Here is a 19,284-nt window from a genome sequence, read left to right on the forward strand (position 1 = left end):
TGCCAGGAAAAAGAAATTATTATTATTATTATTATTATTATTATTGGTATTATGAAATGGTTGCTTCAGCTCAGTACAGTGTAACTGAATCTCGTTAAATGAATGCAAAATAAAAAAACATGTAAAAAGATGCATGAAAAAAAAGGAAAGAGAACAAAAAAAGAAAATAAGGAAACAATGTGATGAAAGAATAGAAATAACAAAAAAGAAAGAAGAAGAAGAGAGTAAAATAAAAAGAAAAGACGCTGAAGAAGAAAGAAAATGTGAACTTTGCTTTATGAAAAAAAGGAGAAAGAGCGAGAACAGAAAAAAAAGACAAAAGAAATGAAAAATAAAAGAAAAAGAAAACAAACGTGTTAAGGCAGAAAGAAAAAGAAAAAAAAGCCTGAAAAGAAAGAGAATAAAAGAGAAAAAAATCTAACCTGAAGCAAAAATTTCGAAAACTATATAAATTGCATTCACGAAGGGTACAATTCTAACAACCAACGAGGCCCGTCTGTCACAATTCAAAATTTTCTTCCTAAGAATTAGAGTCGTGCAAATATAGCTCTGAAGTTTAAGAAAAAAGTTTAATAAATAATTATGTATGCAACTCGACATTCTGTCACATTTTAAATCCGCTAAAGATCAATATATAATAGGAAATGAAACAAAAATACAAATAATTTTTACGCTTCGTACCTACTCCGCATCTGCTACTAGAAATAAAATTATTTAAACCAATATGCAAACCAGCTTGACACTAACGGGGCGGGGGAAGGGGGGCAGTAGTAAGAACTCTTTTAGTTTTAAAGGGCAATCATTAAAAAAGAACTTTAAATCAACAGGAAACGCCTACTCTATCAACCGACAGGAAAGCAAGATCTACAAGACAGCCCCATTAAACTACGCTTCGCAAGATTTGCCAATGAAGATTAAGTGGATCAAAAGCATGTTAACAGCAAGATCAACAATGTACACAAAACTAAAAGTTTTTTTTTTTTTTTGTCCGGTTTGACTGGGTATGGGGTCTGCTTCTCTTGCACTTGGCTCCGCCCTATTCCTTTACCTTTTTTAATTGGCATTGCCTGCTATATGCTTATGGTGCGGGCCGAGCGTTTTTTTTTATCTTACAATAAAGAATGACCAAACCGGGTAGCGCAGCGCGTAGCTTTCTGACGTGGCACTGCTTCTCTTCGTATAGAGAGCGAGGGCGCGTAGCTACGCGAAGTTGCGCGCCCTCTCCAATCGCAAGAGGGGGCGGCGCCACGCCAAAAAGTGAGGCGCTGGTGGTGGTGGTAGTGGTTAGAAGATCGGGAATCTTCGATTTGGCTTGCACTAGTTCAGAAAAGTGCAGGTGCAGAAAAAGCGGTGCCAAGCGGTGCAGTGAGCGTGCAGCGCCGGTCGAGCAAGTGCAGGTGCAGCCTCAACCACGCCTCGGCACTAGCCGACACTAGCGCGCGACGGCTACAGCCAAAACGAAGGCGTGAGTTGACGTGAGTGCAGGCCGGAGAACACCTTGTAGTGTAAGCCTAAAATAGCCGCCTCCGCCGCCTTGTCCGATCAATACACGGCCGTGATGGCACTTCTTGTGACTGCGATGGAATTGCTGGACTCGAGCAGCGACGACGATTCCGTCAGCGGTGCCGTTTGCAGTGACTGCGACGATGAGTACGACGATGCGTGCATCTTGGTCGCGTGCGCGTTGGTGCGCGACGATGCCAACCGTGTACCCGGGTACGAAAGCATTATCGGCAGGTACCATGAGTATGAATTCAAGCGCCTCTTCAGGCTGTCCAGGGAGACTTTTGATAGTTTCAGGGCCAAGTTCAAGACTTCAGCCTTCTACCCAAGGGCAGTGCAAGGCCGCCAACAAATCAGTGCCGAAAAAACATGCCTCATAGCGCTTGTGTACCTAGGCTCACAAATATCTATGTACGCCATAGGCGACAAATTCGATGTTACCGAGTCGTCTGTTCATGTTTGTGTGACACGGGTCGTTCACTTCTTACACGCTATTAGCGATGAGATAATTTGCTGGCCTAGTAGCGCGGAAGTGACCCGCATAAAGAACGGCTTCCTCGCCAAAAGTAAAGGCAAGGGCCCAAGAAACACCATCGGCTGTATCGATGGATCACACATCGGGATACTCACTCCAAGCGAATCTACGCAGTCTTACTTCAACCGGAAAAAGTGGCCTTCGATAATCCTGCAAGGAATCTGCGACGACAGGAACAAGTTGCTGAACGTGTTTATTGGGTTTCCAGGTTCGGTTCACGACGCCCGTGTCCTGAGGGAGAGCCCCTTCTTTGCACGCGCAATTCAGGAATGTGAAGACAATTATATACTGGGTGACAGTGCATATCCACTGATGCCATGGCTCATGACCCCATTCAAGGACAATGGAAGTTCTTTTCCTACGTGGAAAAAGAGCTTCAATAAACGACACAGTCAACAACGAGTGCTTATTGAGAACACCTTCGGCCTGCTTAAACAGCGTTTTAGGAGGCTCTACCTTGTTGATGCAAAAAGTGTGCAACAGTGCTGCTATATAGTTATGGCTGCGTGTGTGCTACACAACATGTGCAACGATGAAAGGGACTTCCTTGAGGAACTTGCAACGCTTCCCCAAGAAGAAGATGTGGGCAATGATGAAAGTGAAGGAGATTTTGATTGCAGTCTGCCAGGCTACAGTCAGTCTCTGCGAGAGTTCATTGCAAAGGAACAGTGCTAGAAGTTCATCTTTGCTTCGCGATTTATTCAGTGTGCAAATGTTTTGCGAAGTGGGGTGCCGCGTCTAGAAGCAATGTTTTTTTTTAACAAATTAGATGGAGTAGACACTGCTAGTGTTATAAAAGTTTATTGCCCATATTATAACCCGTCCTTATTTGAGAGTACGTCGATCAACCGATCGAATCGCTGCATGCGCTCATCATGCCGCTTTGCCTTTGCCTCTTCCCATTTTTTTCTTTCCTCCAGTTGTTTCACTGCTGCCTCCTCTTGCTTAGCTCTCGAAGCTTGCATTTTTTCTAATGCCTCCAAGAGCGGCGTGACTTGGGACCTACTCTGGCGCTTCCTTTTTGGCGTTGTGCTGCTCCGAACTTTGGATGCTGTGTTGCACTCGACTGGGACTGCTGCATCTTGAGGTGCTTCAGTGATGCTGGTGCTGTTGAAAGTAATTGTACAGGTGCCATGTCATTTCCAGGCTACAGCACAAATTAAGTAATTTTTACTTACTCTGGACTTGCACTAGGCAGGATTGTTTTTCCAGGCTCCAAGAGCAGCCTTGGATTTACACTATGTTCTTTTTCCAAGACTTCTGCCAGCTCTCTGTAATAGACACTATGAGAATCACTGAAGATATGAAGACACAATCGTAACTTACTCTTCATATTCACAGTTCACACGGTGGTGACCTGAAGAATTGTTGTCTTTTTTTGACTTTTTATATGCTCTGTCCAGCGACTTCCATTTGTTTTCCACTTGTGTGGCAGTCACGTTGCACAAGAACTCCGTATTGATGGCCTCAGCCAACTTCTTCCACAGAAGCCTTCTTGTGCTAAACAAAAAAGCAAAGCACAGTTAGTAGGAAAGAAGGAAGCGACGTAACGTGACCCAAGTCTTGCAGTAGCACATGAACCTTTCCTTAGTACTTCATATGTGTAGCTTTCAGGGATAATTGCTAGGGATGTTCGATTATTCGAAAATTTTGGATAATGAATCAAACAGCACTGTATTCGGTTCCTAAGTCGAATCGAATTGCACATATTCTAAGTAACAAATATTCTTTTAATAATCGGCACTGGCGGGAGAACCCCAAAACAACGAAACAGCTACAAGTCATTCTTTCAATCCCTAATGTGACCTGTACGCAGCCCAAGCTTTTGCAAGACTACCTACACTATATTGATTGTCGAATGAATGCGCTTCTGAAAGCTCCATTCTTGCTCAATTTTTACTGCACTTTAGCTGTATCGCATTTATCAGCTCCTGTCTTCGTCTTGTAATAACCAAAGGTGGGAACTACGAGTGCTTGCAGCTTCACGACTAGCAACAGATACAAGTTTTGCGTTTGCGTAAATTGTTCTTGCAGATGTAAATTTCAACGCCCATTGTTATCCGCTTTTAGTGCGCAGGCCATGTTGTGATGACGGGTTGATCTGCTCCGTTACATATTTAGTTGTATCTGCAATGTTTGGTTGTAAATTGTTTTGTTTTTGTGTCCCAATTTTATTTAAAGTGAGGTGACAAAGTCTCACGTTGATAACGCTAGTCAATGCCGTAGTTGAACCTACAATTACAAAATGTTACGAATATTCTAGTTCCTGCTGCATACGAGATTACCTTAGTTTTCGTAATTGTGGTATTTTGAGTAGATTCAAACTGACTGTAATGGCCTTTGTCGAAAGTTTGTGACTATTTGTTTCAAATAAAATGTTCTGTTCTAAGGCTGTTTTGAAAATGGTCTACTTACTATTCAAACAGTATTCAATTACTATTTGTATTCTATTTGGTGCCATTACTATTTGACTCTTACTTGATTAGGTTCCGAAATTCACTATTCACACACTTCTGATAACTGCGAACGTTCTTTTTGTGCGGGAAGCATTATGTTGGAGAAGTTGAACATTGTGTAAATCACTCTTTTGGATCATAAAGCTTCACTAAGGAGACAGCCATATTCTAACCTGTCTTTGCATTGTAAAACATGCAGCTGCGCAACCTTGTTTGCTGACACGACGGCGCAGTCTAGGTTCAAAGATAGGGTAGCACGTGTCAAGAAGCATATCTCTTTTAACAATGAGCTGCACCATCTTGAAAAGTGGCAGTGCGAGAGAAATGCGGACAGACAGTGAAGACACAAGGACTGCAGGGCGAGACTTGCTAGAGATGTGCCTCAGAATAACAACATGCAATTCCCTCTAGTGCAAATTCTCAAGGCAGCACTACACTTGCAACATGGCTTGAGCTTGGAGGTGCTGCACCTTTTCGGCAAGACAGCGGTTGTGCAATGCCCAACACAAAAGCACCGTCGCTGTTTTTGAAGATCACTTGACTTAATGAAACATTACGAATGCCTTCGTTGTGTATATATGTGCGTGACTATACATACTGTTTGTGTGTATATGTAAACGTATATGTCACAGTCAGGCGCATAGCCAAAATTTTTTTTCAGTGGGGGGGGGCAGTAAAATGTAAATTGCTGGCAGTAAAATGTAGGCAACAATAACCATCGCCATTGTGAACTTCATGCGCCCTTATCTTGTTGGTGCTTGCCTAGAGTGAAACGGAATAATAAAAAGCTGCAAATAATTTTGGACATAGGATGACATACCGAAGTGCCCTGGTTTTTCCCACCAAGTCCTTCATTTCCGAGTATTTGGCGATGAAGAACCTTGTTTTTCGGGCGCTCCAAAGCTCTTCCACATCTTCAGCCGACGCGGCTGCTGCTGGAAATGCGGCTAAAGCCCCATCGCTGTCAACGTCGCCGTCGCAGGCAGGAGAAGGCGTCGGCGGTTGTGCCGGAGGGGGGTCATTTTCACGATTCCCTGCCATGAACCGCAACGTAACGCGCTTGCCGTCTGCAAGGGCGAAAACCAAGATTAAAAATACCGACATAGCATAAGCAATGCTACGAGGCTGTTTGCTGACCGACTACGACTCCTGGCCGCTAACCACGTTTTTTGGCAATGCATGCAGCCTGACTTACCTGATGCCTCATAGACGTAACCGTTGGCGTCCGTCATAAATGACCCGTCGGGATTGTGAAGTGCCTTAACTTCCTTTTGAACGCCCTGAACAACTATTTGCAACGTCGTCTGCTCTGGCCTTGGGGGGACGCCCGCCATGCTGCACTACTCTGCACCTGCTTTGGAGTGCGTGCACGCCGGTACAGAACTCGTCAGGAACTAGGCTTACACCTAGACAAAACGAGGGAGCCAGTGCAGAGGGTGCGACAGAGGGCGCGCGCTGCTCCGGCAAAACGAGGACGAAGGTGCTGCACCCTTTGAACTGGTTCAGCCGGTGCAGCCAAAACGAAGAGACTGGATGAGAAAAGGCACCTAATTTCTGCAACCCGGACGGGAGCACGGCCAACAATAGGAGGTGTTGGCACGGCGCAGTGCCTAGAGGCGCTGACGCGCTGCGACGGGTACGTTTGATGAGGCCTTTAGAGGCTGTCACCCCTCTCGTCGCGATGCGCACGGGCCTTAACAGAGTGTGTTCCCTCGTGCGCATGCGCCTTTCTCGCGATCGGGGCGGTTTGCACACTCGTGGCTTTCCCCGCAAGGGTGCGTTGGAACCACATGAAGCACGAAGGTCACTTCGCTCGCTGCGCCAGCCACATTTGTGAACGGAACACGCTGTTCACACGCGCACGTCACAATTGTGACATATGTTAGTTCGCGCTTGTCTTGTGTATACGCTTAAGTTGTTCCGTGTTGAGAGCAGCGTCGTGTTTGTGTTTGAGAGCAGCTCTGCGTCGAGCTGTGACAGTTGTTAGTTCACGCTGGTCTTGTGTATGTTTTCTTCGTTTGTGCATCTTTTCTGTTTGATGAACGCGCTGCAACCATCGCGTTGCTTACCAGTCTTCGCTTCACATTACGATTTGTTGCTAGTGCATTCATTCATTTATCCTAATGGGGAAACAATGCGCAGTGAACGTTCAACTACCTTTGCGAAGACCCGTTTCACCATCGTGTTATACCCATTTCTATGACACAGAGACCAGACATGTTTTTTTTTACAGTGAAAGCTGCATGGCTAAACGAAACGAAGATCCGTTCACCACAAGAAAAGATAACAGTCTCCATTGGCTGCGCCATCAGTTACGTCGTTATCTACATCAGATCCAAACACGCGCACCATTGGCATCGCCCTCTTTCATCCCTACACAGCCGTGCCGCAAAGGCCCCGGACAGCGCTTTCTACTTACAACTTCCACAAAAGAAGGGCACGGTTCGTACGAGCACCCGAACGGAAGACGAATTTCCAAGAACAGCGCCAGCAATTGATCCGTGAGAGGATTGATATTCGCCGGGCCGCTGCATTAGTTCGGGCACAAGAACAGGCCCCGTAGGCGAAGCACAAGCAGCCATTGCGCACAGATTATTCGGCAGTCATCCGAGCTGAATGCAAGCGACAACGGCGAGCCGAAGAAGTGGCGTTGTAGGCACAGCAGCATCAACGTGGCATTGGCGGAAATGCTATCACCCGGGCCGACGGCAGCTTACGGCGAGAGTTTTAAGGGTGAATACACTTTATAAGCGACCCCAAACCATCCACCGCCGTCGGCGGCGTCCGCAGTCTTCTCTCTATCTTTAAAAAAGAGGACTTGGCGAGCCGCAGCGCGACGCTCTACCGAATAAGCCACGGACGCGACGCTGATATCCCCCTTCGCTCGCTCCTCCGCTCTCCTCGCTCGCTGCAGCTGCGCGCGCACCCCTCTCTCGCGCGCCCGCCTTCTCTCTCAGTCTCCCGTCGAGAGCGGGTCGTGAGGGGGAGTAAAGTTAAAATCCGTTGGCATTCGCCAGTGAGTTAACGTAAACTCCCCCGTGTGATCAAATTGCGATTCCCAGGAACCGTTACACCATAAAGGCACCATAGTGTGATTAATAAATATAATAGTGCGAATTAATAAATACCCCTCATAGCATCACCCCGTGTATTCGCACTTAACCATGTTCACCCTCGGGGAAATGCTTGGGAGATTTTTCCGAGTGGCTTTTAGGCTTCGGCTGCGACGTCTGCAACGGCTTGTGGCCGCACGTTTCAGCTTTGCTGGTCAAGCAACTGTAGGGAGTGCTTGCACGGTGATTTTTCTTGCAGGTCTTAGGCATCCGTCCACTTTTGATAAAGCAACGACGTCACGCGAGGATGTTCTCATGCGCCGTCATGATGACGTCACCAAATTTAGGCGCCTGCGAAGTCACATGGTTGCGTCTGGACATCATTTTTGCGTCATCCGTGCTGAACTCGACATCAACTTAGAAAACGACATTCATTTTTCTAGTTTGTTGAGGCACCCAAGGCTGTCGCCTTAAAGGGACACTAATGAGTAAAACAATTTTTCAAGTGTTAGTAAAGTACAAGTTCGCAATTCCGAAAATGCTCGTACGACGACACAACGCTTAATAAACGAGCAAACACGCGAAAAAAAAATGCCGGTGAAGACGCCACCCTGAGATTCCCGCAGCAAACAAATTGGCAGATCCCACGTGAAGAGGGAATCAATATGCGAAGCACGAATAACAAACATTGATATGTCACTTTAAGATCAGCACAACGTTACGAGGTGGAGGTAAATGATGCCGCACATGACTTCCGTGTCATGATTATTATGTTTGGATGTGTCGTTTACATTCGTCATCTATTCACGTCACGTGACACCAAATTTTGTGTATGTGAAGCTAGCGAAACGGCCGCGAGCACGCTTTGAGCGTGGCATGTTGTCATGTTCTTACATGACACGCGTGTCATGATTATCATGTCTGCACCAGTCATATATTTCCATTGTCATTAATTGACGTCACGTTACACCAAATTTGGTATATGTGGAGCTAGCAAAACAGCCGCGAGCGCATCATGAACGGCCCAATATACTCCAATGTAGCGTTGACGCGCGCGCACGCTGGGAACAGCGACGCTACGTTAGCAAAACGCGAGCACTCTATAGTCTGCCGCCAGGCGCAACCAGTGTCCGTCTGCGCGGCCCGACGGCAACCAGCGCGAAATGCGACATGCTGCATTTCGCGCCGACGCGTTACCCAGACAGCACTGCGTCTCCCTGTTTTCGTAATGGAGAGACGCCAGACACGCTGAAACGCACATGCGTGAAAGCAACGCAGCACGGCGAGCGCCTGCGAGTATATCGCAGGACCAGCGCATGGCGTCGCAACGCCGGCATGACGCAACGAAATGAACGCCAGCGAGCACGCGTACCCCGTCGAAATGTATTGGCTTCATGACCGTGGCATGTAGTCATGTTCTCACATGACATGCATCTCATGATTATTATGTTAGCACCAGTCACATACCTGCGTTATCCATTGACGTCACGTAATACCCAGTTTGGTACATGTGAAGCTAGCGAAACGGCCACGAGCGCATCTTGAGCGTAGCATGTAGTCAAGTTTTTACATGACACGCATCTCATGTTTATCATGTTTGCACCAGTATCATGCCTTTGTCATCTATTCGCATCCCGTAATGCCAAATTTGCTATAAGTGAAGCTAGCAAAACGGCCACCAGCGCATCATGAGCGTGACATGTAGTCATGTTATTACATGACACACATCTCATGATTATCATGTTTGCACTACTCACATACCTTCGCCATTCATTCACGTATAGAAATACCAAATTTGGTATATGTGACGCTAGCGAAACGGCCGCGAGCGCATCATGAGCGTGGAACGTAGTCATATCGCTACATGACACCCTTGTCATGATCTCACAGTTAGGATCTGTCGCTTGTGTTCGCCATCCAATCATGTCATACCGTACCAGTTTTGCAACATGCCATGTGAACGAAACCACCGCAAGAGCTGCAGGACCACGAAATGTAAATCATGACATTCATGCCATACATGTCGTGATTTTCATGTTATGACTAGTCAAATATGTTCTTCATACAGTGATGTTATGTAATACCAAGTCTGGTATCGAGAACATAATCGAAACGGCCAGGAGAGCTAAAAGTCGTAGGCGGATAGATAGATAGATAGATAGATAGATAGATAGATAGATAGATAGATAGATAGATAGATAGATAGATAGATAGATAGATGGATAGATAGATAGATAGATACGCTCAAGGTCGCCGAAGTTCGCTAAGAAATGCTTCTCATTTAATACCGTGACGCCTTAAATTGTGAAGGCATCTACTGGATCTTACGCAGCTTGCAATCTATAAAAATGAAGTATACATTGTCATTTGTGGGTGCCATAGACTTAGCATATATACGATGTTTTGGATAATTTCCTCATCCAATGTCGCGAAAATACGAAAAATATATTAAAAAATTTCACATCGCGCGCGGAGATTTCATAGCGAGGTGTAAAAATGAAACTTTAAACCTTAATTTTCTTCACTGATGTCATATGTTTCACTATCTTATGATAGTGAAACATATGACATTCTCAGACACATGGGTTCTCGGAGTGCATTTTGTCAATACAAACCAAGTCATTCTTTCTCTTTACAATTAGTTTACAAGAGACACAGTATGTTGATTTCAGACTAAGTGATAATATTGCAGTAAATGAGTTTGATGTGTTGTTTCCTTTTTTTAAAGAAAAGTCACTACCGTGCAGAGTTCTTCATATGCCGAGTTGTGTTTTGTTCTCGTTTTTGATAAAATAAAGGCTCCCACATCGCAATTTTGATTTCCAATGTCGTCGCATTTCGCGTTTTTATATCTTATTCATATTATTGTGTAAATTTCATTCTTTTAGTTCGTTTTGATATTGGTGATGTCGGACCACAATATTCATTGTAGTCAGAAGCCCTGAAACTCATTGTCTGTATTATCCCAGCATTTGGTTACTCAACGCGCCCTCATTTCAACGCGCTTCGCCATGACGATAGCATGCAGGGCTAAAAAGCGCATACTCATCAAAGACTTGACCTTCTTTTACCGTACTGGATGACAATTTGATTACAATGCAAAGCAGTCAGAAGACTTAATTATTCAAAAAGTAAAAAACGCTTAGCGGACAAGAACGGTTGCACAAGAGTTAGGAGATTTAACTTACGTGTGAAGCTATAGCCCCGCAAAACTGGCGCCGAAGCCTGGTGTTGGTAAAAGTAATAATAACAAAAAATATGTAAAAAAAGCACAGAAAAAATAAAATTTTCGGATGCCATAAGTGCCCAGACCAGTTTTTTTATTTCGGAAGGATTAAATTAGCGTTCTCTTGCACCCGTTTAAAAGCCTGCCTTCATTAGGCCCATAAAAAGCAGCTACAGCAGAAAACGTGGTCTACAAGAAGAACAAAAAAAAAAATCTGAATGTCGGTTTACATTTCAGACGCCGCTGGTATGATGAGGTTCACTACATGAGAGCGTATTACTGATGTAAAAGAACTTTTTTAATCAGGGAGATTGAAGATAATGCGCTGTCCGTAGTCTGGCAAGGCGGTGAATTAATTAGGGCTCATCAAAAATACGGATAGAACGAACAGCCCCGTCGCATGTTAGGGCAAAAGCGTTAGTAGGACGTCTTGGTGCTCCCGTACGCGAGGGTTAGTATATACACTGGACTGAGAAGTTAATTCTATTCTCATGCGGTACAGTAGCGAAAATCGGACGAGTCGGGAACAACACATACTTGGTAAATCAACGCGAACACGACAGAGACGTCCGCCAAAGTGGTGGAGCAGTAAGGGTGCTCAGCTGGCAAACCCATGGTGGCGGGTTCGATACCAGCCGCGGAGGTCCACGGCAGCGAAATGGGGCAGAGGCCCGTGTATACTGTGCAATGTTAGTGCACGTTAAACCAACACCAGATGGCGGAAATTTTTCGGAGCCCTCGAATAAGGCGTCCCTCGATCACGATCGTATACGGCGGTTTTTGGGACGCAAAACACCACATATTATCGCAACACGACGGAGACAGAAGACAAGAAGCACGAGAGCTCTCCAAACGTTGAAGTTTAACGAGACAAAAACAAACGCACGAAAAAAAAACACGACGTATGCGCAGCAATTATATCATCATCATCAGCCAGACTACGTCCACTCCGCATGCCAAGGCTTTTCCCATGTTCCGCCAATCAAACTAGTCATGTCCTTGATGATGTCACGGTATACCCGCAAACTTTTGAACTTCACCTGCCCACCGAATCTGCTGCTTCGCACTCACGCGATCATTTTTTCTTTGGTTGATTGGCGGATATGTTGGGTTTAACGTCCCAAAACCACCATATGATTATGAGAGACGCCGTAGTGGAGGGCTTCGGAAATTTCGACCTCCTGGGGTTCTTTAACGTGCACCCTAATCTGAGCACTCGGGCCTACAACATTTCCGCCTCCATCGAAACGTCTTCTCTTTGAATCCTGACAGTTAAATTTAACGACCCGGGGTACATTTCCTCCTCTTGATTTCAACTGTGACATCCTTAATCCCCGCTTGTTCCCTGACCATCTCTGCTATCTTCCTGTCACTTAAGGTTACACCTATCATTTTATAGTTTTCATCGCTAGCCGCGTCGTCCCCAATCTAAGTTGAACCCTCCTCGTAAGCATTCAGGTTTCTGCTCCGTAGGTAAGTACTGGTGAATATTATAGTTCGCGTGTGAGAAATAGATAAGCGTGCGTACCTCGCCACCTGGCAAACAAACAGGCATGCATTCAACTACCTATAATTCTGATGAACAACGCTTCCGCGAGCTCACGAGCTCGGTGTTTTCATGTCACATCTTTGATATGATTGAAGGTCATGTCGGCGTCACCGTTCCTTCAATACCCCATTGTTATGTTGAAGCAGAAAGATAAGTTCACTCGAAGAAATTAAAGTGCCAGAGCATCGCACGCGTCTCTCGGGTGTTGCACGTTTGGTGCCCACCAGCGGTAAACTGTCTATACGTCAATTTTATTTCTTCACAATAACATCGCGATTAGTTCGTATAACATCGCCGATACATTTGTTGGTTTTATTCCCTGTTGGTTCTCGTTAAAAGTAGTCTGATAAAAAAAGGAGCCCTTAAAGAGGCCCTGCAAAACTTTTTGAGCATGGTCAGAAAACGCTGCCGATCGGTAGTAGAGGCTCCCGACAACACGCGAGCCAAATATTACAGCGCAGCACGCGGCCTGGAATTCACAATAAATTATCAAAGTCAGCTAACAATTGCTTTCTCTTTTCTCGACAAATTACGGAATATACCCCAAAATCAAACGTAGCAAGCCAATCTGTCAGCCATTGGCTGATTTGAACATGGCGCGCTCGCTCGTTACAGAGATCGCCGCGAGAGGCCGCTACTTGTCCAAGCGTGTGCACTCGATGGCACTGAGAAAGCCGCGCAATCAAATAAAAAAAAAGAAAAAAAGAGTGATCGAGGTCACGATGCGAGCGTGACGTTTTTCTGTGGCCCTGGCATCCCTCCCTGCTTAGCTTCAAGCGCTTTCGTCGGAACGAGAGAAGAGAGAATGCAATTGCAGCATGCGACAAGCCTTTGTAACTCCACTCACACTGGACGGATTCTTGAGATTTCCGAGGCGTTGCATTCGTAAGAAAATAAGCTATTCCAGTGAATTCATTATATGGTTATTTGAAAAAGTGTTTCAGGGCCCCTTTAAGTTCACCTGCTTTTGTTAATGTCAAGAATCATGGCACTTAAACGAGAACGAAAATAATTCTAAAAAAAACCGCCAAGAAGAAAAAAAACGCAGGAGAAAGAAAATAACACCAATGGCACTTAGGAAGATGTCCCTGCGGTGCAAAGGCAGTTTTATTCTCGGACACTGCTTCCTTCCTGTCGTTGAGCCGACTTCCGTTTCCGCTCGCAAACACGAGGGCGGCCAGTTTCGCAGAGCGTCGACATGCACCCGGTCAGGAGAAAGTGAGCAACATTGCGGATAAATTTCGATAAGGCGAAGTGTAGCAGTGCGCGAAGAATTGAAACTGTAGAAGGACTGAAAGCTGGGCCGGTTGGTGACAACAAATATTTCAGTTTGAGAGTCAGCGCTGCGGTTTGTCTCCCCTTCTTCTCTTGTGTCCGCGTAGTCGTGCGCCGTGTTAAAATGTGATCAAGAATTGCAACTGTATAATGGGATAGGGTCAAATAGTTCACTTCGCAGAAATTCTGGCATCGACATCTGTGTAGTTGGTTGTGAATACTTAGCCATCAGCTGCGACTTGCAAATTGCCTGCCCACCGCTATTTTCCGCACCCAGGTCACCCCTTCAGAGCTTTAGTTCCGCACGCACGTACCCACCTCTTACTCCACCACTTTTGTTGGCGACAGTTGTGACAACTTTTGTTGGCATTGTTTATGTTTAATGATGTTCCCACTCCTGCTTGGGCTCGAGTAAGCGCTGAAGTATTCGTAATTAAATAAATGAAAATATAACTCGCCGCTGTTGTCTGCTATCTATTATTGCAATGATCTACAATGATTTAGTATGTGTAAAAAAACAACAAGTTTTTAGGAATGTTAAATAGCTCCCCTAAATAGTTCGCTTCAGTGTTATTGTTATCTTAAAACCTATACGTCTAAATCTCGTATAGTATTTTGTGCGGGCTTCATTTACGCTGCTATTACCAAGTGTATATGCCTATTTCACTGTAACCTTAGCCCCACGTCGCTTACTGTAACCCACCTATGTAATATTGCCCATCAAGGGCCTTTAGGGTATGTGAATAAAAAAAACACGCGATTGGAAGAGAGGGTACAAATCATATACAGGTTAGCGCTAAGCAAATCAGTTCTAGCCTTGAAGAAGACTTGTCCGCTTGTCGAAACGTCTGCCCGAGCAAACAACCCCCCCCCCCCCCTTTACGGATTTTTTTTCCTGCTGTTTAGAATTTTTAAAAACCCCTTCCTGCTGTTTTAACTTTGTTATTTACATAGCTAGGTATTTTATATTTTCATAGATTATTTTTTGGCGACAGCGACGTAAGGCGTGCTCATAAAAATACTGTTTATGTTTATAAGATGATGATTTTTCGCTCACAACCAACGACGCCGACGTCGGAATTTCTCAGAAACAAGCTCGTTAACATTATTGCGTTATTATCACGTTAAAACCTCAGTAATAGCTTAACTCGGCAATGTCAGGATATACCTATAGCGTGAGCTACGTACTAGCGAGTCAAGCGCTACACCCACTACCGTTACAGGTCACTCCAGGAGCTTCCAGGCGTTCTCCGGTGCATCAGCCGTGTGACGTGACTGCTCCTCGGGCATGCGCAGCACGGTTCTTGATAAGTGTAGCTTACGATACAAAGAGTTTTTCGCAAGAGAATATTTTTCCCAATCATGATGCACTGCGCATCACTAGCGAAGTGTGCTGACCCATGGGAGAGATAGATGATGATGATTATGATGATAATGATGATGACAAAAGCATTATTTATATTCATAAAGACGCAGAGGAGACGCCACGCCACCCAGGTCGTCCTATATATAGAAATCGCAAGCAGAGAAAGATTTCATTTGTACGCAGGAGGATAATCGGTCTTCCTTCGATGGGAAAACGCACTTACAAATGAAAAGCTTTTATTTTTGTAGTTTGTCCCACAGAGCTTTCACGTTTTGGTTTTCGATATCTCTTTGCAACCAATCGCAGGAAAACAACATTTACTTTTCTAAACTGGGACTCCCAAGACATTGGACTCCCAAGCCACGGACCTGGGACTCCCAAGCCACGGACGTAGGACTCCCAATGCCCGAGCAAACTTTTGCGAAGCGTGCAAGCATGCGCACGAGTGGACGCTTTCGAACTTTTGGCACGAAAAACGCATCCGTTACACAACTGCAAACGCCGTTGATTGATGACATTTTCGTTCCCAACGGAACTCGGAAAGGGTTGCACGGAGCGCTTTTAGGATTCAAACCGTGTACTTTTTTCTTTCTTCTCGATTTTTCCATTGACACAAGATGAAAAACGCAGCTAGTGTTTAAGCGCTACCATCTCCTAGGATCTGAAACATCGGTAGGGAAATAGGGTTTAACGGTAGGGACAATTTGGTTTAAGCTCGACAAGTTGACACCGTTACGTGGGACCGGCCATTGGTTAATAATAATGAAATAGTTAATATTGAAACTTGGGCATCTACGAAGGCTCTAACACTGCCTAAGACGAAAGTGAGAACATGTTACTTTGCACTAAATCTCACGTTTAGCCCCCCTCCCCAACACACACACACACACACAAAGTTATATATATATATTACACACGCACGTGAAAGCACCCCCCAATACTGCTACTTGACCACTTTTAAACCGACCCACCAGCTACTCTCCCCATTCAAAAGGTCCACCACGGCGGTGAATAGCGTTTGCGGTTCTCGGCTGCTGATCCGAAGGTCGCTGGTTCGATCACGGTCGCGGCAGTCGCTTTTCGATGGAGGTTAAATGGCACAGGCCAGCGCGCTGTGGGATGTCATGGGACAATAAAAAAGAGACGGTTATAATCTCCAGAACCCTCCCACACGGCGTTCCTCGTAATCATATCGTAGTTCTTCCACCGAAAGCTCGAGATATTATTATCCTCAACCTACACGTTGGATGAGAATTCGTTGTTGTACGTGCGCCTGTACTTGTTATTTCTTATTAATGTACTACGAAAACTTGCCAGGTCGAACAACAGGGACAAGGTCAGAAGGTACACACGCAAGCACAGACTGAAACTTGTGTTTAGTGGAGAAGAATTGCTTTTAAAAAGGCACGATGGGAAAGAAGGTTACTGGGGGAGTTTCTGTTGACCCTTCTGCTTGTAACCCTCTTTCCCCTCGTATTTTATTTTATACATTTCTTCTACGATCAAATCTAAGCTGCAGTCCGCACTTGTCTGGTATGCCTTCTTTCTTTGTCCGTTTATCTGCTCTGCGAAGTTGTCAAAACGAATTCATACCAACATGCCCGTTTACCAACTCTTCTTAAAACCATCGGACCCAAAGAAACTTACTTTTATGTATAGCCGGCCTTCCTGCGTCCGCTTCATGAGATCGCACTCCCTCGACCTGAAGTCACGCGCTTCTTCGAAACACAAAATCAAAAGGAGTTGCTCTGACATTATCTGCAGCAGCCCTTGTCAAGGACCTCAAGTACAAGCGATGAATTCCCCTTACGAATAATAAAGAAACTAGAGGTCCCTCGGAACAGCACACGAAAGTGGAGCGGTATTGGCGAGTGCTTTTCTTTTTCTTACGGATGCCACACGAAATGCACGATCACCTGAACCGGGACATATTAGATACCGCCAGCTAACCATGGTACGTTAGAGCCGGAGGCAACAGGACCAAGAATGTGCGGACTCGTTATTGATCGGTGTTCCTTCATGAAGAAGCGACTTGCACTGTGAGAAAAAGATGGTAGAGTCAAGAACGGCGTGCGCCCAGTACAGCTTAAGATGGAACTGCTTTTGTCCCGAGGGGCTTATCATTAATGAAAGAGCAACGATTGAGATAACAGAATCAAAGATAAACGCCTTACTCAAGCTGGTTTCCCGATGTACGTTTCGACCGCCGTTGCTGAGTGTCTACTTCGAGAAATCAGAATGAGCCCAGAGCCTAATGCTCGAACCCGTACAAAGGATAAGGGACGGGAGAAACGAAACTTCATCGTTATTCCCTATATCCACGGCGTCACCCACAACCTCAAAAAAAGTGGCCAGCAGGTGCGACGTAGACCTGGTTTTTTCTGCTCCAGAAAAGCTGGATACGTTGTGCAGGGCCATAAATCCTGGTTCCAGGGGAGAGCGAGGCTGCAAAATCAAGCATCGGAAGAAGTACGTTCCATGCATCGAAGGGGTGGTGTACTGTCTACCCCCGTCTTGCGGCAAGTGGTACATCGGCCAAACAGGCAGGTGTTTAAATTAGCGGCTGAAAGAGCACCCTCACAACGTCTACTCTAGAGTTTCGGGCCACCTCGGCATTCATTGCCGAGACTGCGGTTGTGTCCCCGATTTTCAGCATTGTACCGTCATTAGGCGTCATCGGGACCAGATGATACGTGAAATTTATGAGGCTGCAGAAATACAAAGGCTGGGTAGTGCATGTGTCAGCAGGCCTTCGATTGCGCTATCACAAAATGAAATAGATTTTCTTGAGAACGTTAGCACACGTGTTGTTCATGGTGCGTTATGACGATGATTACGCGGTTGTTAGGTGAATTCTGTTTTCTTTGTTTTGTATTTTTCTCTTTTTTTCTCAGATACTGCCCAAGTATATCTTCTGCGGTTCTAACAAATAAATATTGTTGTTAGTCAGTGCCGCTGTCTGTCTCCTTCTTTTCTTGTCCCTCGTTATTGGCGCTGTTTTTAGGGGCGAAGCTCCTTATGGCGTGGCTTGTGCGTCCCTCGTAATACGTAACCACCAGAAGCACATACCCGAAATAGCGGTCCTTACGATTTTGACCTCCAAGGTGGTTCCGGTGAGAGATTTCTTCTGTGCGTTGTTGAACAATAAAAGATAGTGCTCAATGACATGCTAATGGCTGCTAAGGGGGAATGAGAGACAGGAGCATTCGGCCTTTAGGTAACGCGCACGCTGCGATCCCCATTAGCAGCAATTGGCATGTACATTGAGCACGATCTGACAAGAAAGGGTTACTACGTTATACTCGCTGGGTGTAACCTCCTTGGTTTTAGAAAGGTTTAGCGAGTGTTGGGCCGCATAGCCATGAATACAGTGAACTAGTATATACTATGAACTGATTGATTTGTGGGATTTAACGTCCCAAAACCACCATATGATCATGAGAGACGCCGTAGTGGAGGGCTCCGGAAATTTTGACCGCCTGGGGTTCTTAACGTGCACCCAGATATGAGTACATGGGCCTACAACATTTCCACCTCCATCGGAAATGCAGCCGCCGCAGCCGGGATTTGATCCCGCGACCTGCGGGTCAGCAGCCGAGTACCTTAGCAGAGTCCTTCAATGCTTTACTGGTCACGAAACTTCGGCGCTAGTTTCATATAGGGTCCGCGGGCGCCACTACTGGCGCCACCGTCGCACTGAGGGGATCCAGCCGCCGCGCGTGCGGCATATTTGCCAGCTTTTGGCATGAAAACGCTCGCTGCTTCTGGTCTCTGCGCGTTGGGTTTCTTTTCTTCTTTTCGTAGTTGTTAGCGATGAATCGCCCAATTATTGTGTACACCACCTGCCTCCAATGGGGTTTTATTTTTTCGAATAAATCGCCGCAGACCTCGGCCACGAACGGCAACTGCTTTCGCGTCTTTGGGCGCAAGCGCTGCGCCGTGTTTACCGATTTTAAAATATCTTTTGTTTGTTTCCTTCAAAAAAACTTTGTAACCACAATACATACGGTAGCTCCGTAGCTGCGGACTGCTGCGGGCCTATCAATAATGCAACGCAAAAAAAAAAAACCTGAAAAGAAGCAGGTACGCGTCCTTCAGAGTAGGCTTTTAATGAATCTGTTGAGTGCTCTGGAATGCGCTGAGCACCCAGATACCCCAGTAATATTCTCTTTTCGATGAGGTGGTACAGTAACATTTAAAAGCGCTGCATAAAGGGAAAGGATCAAAACACGAAATGATGTATGTTGCACTGTGTGTCTTTGCGCGAACCTGCTTTTCAATCCTTGCAAAAAAGGAAGCGCAAACTTTTATCACATGCTAC

General features: G+C 45.6%; 2 protein-coding genes across 4 annotated transcripts in view; both read right to left on the reverse strand.

The window, feature by feature from the left end:
• LOC119185000 (protein dispatched homolog 1-like) overlaps positions 1-19,284 on the reverse strand; it is a 495,836-nt gene that overhangs the window by 157,203 nt on the left and 319,349 nt on the right. The gene's annotated exons all lie outside the window — the stretch shown is intronic.
• Positions 3,045-5,655, reverse strand: LOC142769180 (uncharacterized). The gene is made up of 2 exons (XM_075872164.1): positions 5,315-5,655; positions 3,045-3,538 (listed from the first exon to the last, which is right to left on the reverse strand). The coding sequence occupies exons 1-2, from the start codon at positions 5,596-5,598 to the stop codon at positions 3,361-3,363; spliced, it is 462 nt and encodes a 153-aa protein (XP_075728279.1). The 5' UTR covers positions 5,599-5,655; the 3' UTR covers positions 3,045-3,360.

Source organism: Rhipicephalus microplus, chromosome 8, assembly GCF_043290135.1.
Source record: "Rhipicephalus microplus isolate Deutch F79 chromosome 8, USDA_Rmic, whole genome shotgun sequence".
In the NCBI taxonomy this organism is placed as follows: domain Eukaryota; kingdom Metazoa; phylum Arthropoda; class Arachnida; order Ixodida; family Ixodidae; genus Rhipicephalus; species Rhipicephalus microplus.